The sequence below is a fragment of the Hippoglossus stenolepis genome, chromosome 8 (assembly GCF_022539355.2).
Source record: "Hippoglossus stenolepis isolate QCI-W04-F060 chromosome 8, HSTE1.2, whole genome shotgun sequence".
Taxonomy (NCBI): domain Eukaryota; kingdom Metazoa; phylum Chordata; class Actinopteri; order Pleuronectiformes; family Pleuronectidae; genus Hippoglossus; species Hippoglossus stenolepis.
The window spans coordinates 13,775,016-13,778,500 of record NC_061490.1 but is presented as its reverse complement, the minus strand read 5'-3'; the positions used below and the strand labels follow the sequence as shown (position 1 = coordinate 13,778,500).

At 37.0% G+C, this 3,485-nt stretch overlaps 1 protein-coding gene across 1 annotated transcript; it reads left to right on the top strand.

Moving 5' to 3' along the window:
* Positions 1–711: 711 nt before the first annotated feature.
* LOC118114343 (female protein) lies at positions 712–3,006 on the top strand. The gene is made up of 5 exons (XM_035164753.2): positions 712–799; positions 1,067–1,121; positions 1,632–1,734; positions 1,825–2,122; positions 2,237–3,006. Exons 2-5 carry the CDS (start codon positions 1,067–1,069, stop codon positions 2,453–2,455), a joined length of 675 nt encoding a protein of 224 aa, XP_035020644.2. The 5' UTR covers positions 712–799; the 3' UTR covers positions 2,456–3,006.
* The last annotated feature ends 479 nt before the right edge of the window (positions 3,007–3,485 follow it).

Here is a 3,485-nt window from a genome sequence, read left to right as displayed (position 1 = left end):
TTGCGATATGGGTCAGGAAAAAAACCTATTAAATGTTGGTGCAGACCCGGATCACAGGGGGGATTTAGTTAACATTTGTGAGATATGATGTTTTTTGACATTTTCCTTGACTTCTCAGATATTTAATTAATGGATCCTATTGATGTCGAGGGAACAGATATCTATGACTGTGTGTGATTTGGCAGATCCAAATATAAATCTGGAATTTTGGCATTTAAATGTAGTTTCATAAGGGGACTGTGAGGCCTTGGCGGAAGAGGAGTGACATTCTACGTTCTTATACAATTGGTATTTTACTTTTCTCTCTCTTCCGTGTTTTATATCGAAGTATCACTGTATCTCTATTCTAATGATATTTTTGGAAAGTTAAAGGTCTGAAAAACCACCTGATAGTTTTTTATATAAAAGCAGGAGAGGAAATTCTTATTTTGCTGCAGTGACGTATGTACTGCACTTAGTGTGTGTTCAGACATTGTTGGTACTGTAGATTCTGTTACACATACAACACAGTATAAGTGTAATTCTCAACCAGCAATTTTATGCCAATTATTGAATAATAAAGGTGCAGTTAACCATGTAAATGATGAACTGAGAACAATGACTATTTCGACATGAGGAGGATTATGTTGATTCAGCAGAAAGCACTGTATGTTGTTACTATACAGGAATCTGAAGACAAAAAATAAAGAAGTAGATCAGGAAAAAAACATTCACGTGCACTGAGAAATGGGGAAGTTGTGAAAGTAGAAGAGTCTTCCCTATTCACTGCATCATACTAAATCCTGAGACTGGCTTCAAGGTAGGATCTACACAAGTAAAACTGTAAAATGATATTTAACAGATTTGTAATAGATGTGATATTTTTAGCTTCCATTTGTCTTTGTCAGTTCGTCGTCTTCATGCCGCCTCACGTCACCCACCTCTGTCCTGTACTTTCTTTCTTTGAGTTTTCCGCGTGTTTTCAGTTTAGCCTTTTGAGTCCACTTTTTGTTCACTACACCTTTTTGTTCTGCATTCTTGGGTCCTCCTGCTGCCACTAAACACAACACTTTTGTCTTTATATAAGATGATTCTTCTGCTTGGGTTGGTGATGCTGACAGGATGTGCTGAAAGTATTGAAGGTAAAAGAACACAACAGAGTGAATCCAAAAAGTAAAAAGCATGAACATAGAATTTTTTTTGCCTTTTATTTAGCATAAAATTGTCATTACAGGCAAGGAAACATCTTAATTTACATACATGAGGTTTTAAAATGTGTACTGTATTGACAGGAGAGTTTCAACAAGGCAAAATATATTCAAATTACCATTTCACTTTTACAAGTTCGACTGAAATTACCTATTCATTCTGAGTAAATGTGTGAAAAACTATTGGTGCTTTGACCACTTTCCAACAATAACTGAATCCAAACTGACTTATTTATTACAAAATAGTGCAAAAACTCTTATTTTGATAATGATGTGATAAGATTTGTATTTTACATCTGGAGAAGTAATTTCTTCCTCATAACTGTACATATTTTTTTTTAATCATAAATCTTGAATGATGTGCAGGGGCCATATGGTAAGAAGCAAAAATTATAAAACAAAAAACCAGGTACATTAAAAAAATGTCTCCGTCTCTCTCTTCAGATTTGTCGGGTCGAATGTTCACTTTCCCACAGCAAAGCAACACTGGTCGTGTGAAGCTGAACATAGCACAACAGGAATTAAGTGTTGTTACTCTCTGTCACAGGTAGAACTGAACATACGAAATGCATATATAAGAACTCACCTGATTGTAAAAAGTATTATGAATGATAATATCACTTTGAAATGTCCCCAGGTCCTTTACCGACCTCAACAGAGACCACGCCCTCTTCTCTCTGGCCACATCCTCCAAGAGCAATGACTTCCTGATTTTTTGGGATGGAGCAAATAAGGAGATGGAGCCTATCATCAGGGATAAAAAGACAGAATATAGAGGGTTTGACTACAAGCCGAACATGTGGCACTCCATTTGTACCACATGGGACTCTAAGTCTGGACTGGTGCAGATGTGGTTTGATGGAATACCCTCGATTAAGAAGTTCAGCACCTCTGGGTCCAACATCAAAGGAACCATGATGATTATTTTAGGACAGGTAGATTTTTATTGATGAGAATCATAATTCGTGGTCCTTCAGCAAATTATCTGTGTGATATCGTGCGATTTATTGTGTGTGTCTTGCTTTAAATTTCTGTATTTCTGACCTCAGGAGCAGGATTCTCACGGTGGGGGATTTGACATTAACCAGTCTTTCGTTGGCATGATGTCGGACGTCCACATGTGGGACTACATCCTCTCCTCCTGCGAGATCCAGAACTACGTGGATGAGCACTACTTCACTCCAGGGAATGTGATCAACTGGAATGCACTGGACTTCCAGATCGTAGACAAAGTGGTGATTGAGGAAAAAATTCAGTCTTGTCACTGAACCTTTAAAACAAGTCCATTAATACGTTAGAAAGACAAAAAATTACATAATATTACACTTGCTGTGCTTTTATGTGCAATGTAAATGCATTTAGAGAAAAAGTCGAATTGTAGAATTTACAGGCAGCAAAATAAGGTGTCGTTTATCTGTTAACATGGAGGAGGCAGGGTTTATGACCAGTGGCAATTGAAACACTCTGGCTGTCATGTCGTCCAACTTTATAAACAGCCCATGGTTTTTCCCAAATCAGATTTTCTGTATCTTTCAGTCTCACTGCAACAGATTCAGACTCAAATTCTAAGGTGGTAATGTTGCTCCATTCCTGCTGGATGTGTGAGAAGGGTATTATTTTTTAACATGTTAGTCATAACAAGTTTACATTGCAATAATATCCAGCCTGTGGGTCTGTCGCTTATTTTGAAGGTCCTCTGATCCCTATTGGCCAAAGATATATAAATTCACCTTTAAACTAGTTTTGGTATTTACATGAGCTGAATTGATCTTTGTGTGTTATTTTTCTGGACATTGAAATAAACAATATCCTTATTCAATCAGCGACTAAGACTGTTTGGTGTAAGTTTCTTTCCTTCTGTTCTTTAGTAAAACATCACACATGCTCCCACATGGATCTTTGATTGTTTATGCGAGTTGTTCTGTGCTGACAGATGCACACAACCACTAATAGACTCTCCTATGGATTCATACTGATGTAGATGGACTAAGCAGACAATAAGGTTGGTGATTATTATAATACAGGAAAAAAATGAATTTCATTCAATGTCTTGCAAAGTGCCAATCTAATAAATTAAATAGATCTATTACTATTGTGCTCACACTAATCCTTACTGTGAACAGTCATTCATCCAGTGAATTCATGATTTGCCATTGCAGTGACATTTGTGATACTGACACCAGCTGAAGATGAAAACAGAGCGGAGACTGTATTGTGTCCGTGCCGTGTGTACTTTCCCAAGGATATTACTTTATAAACATGACACATTCAGACATGTTCAAAAGCTCCTCAGTGTTT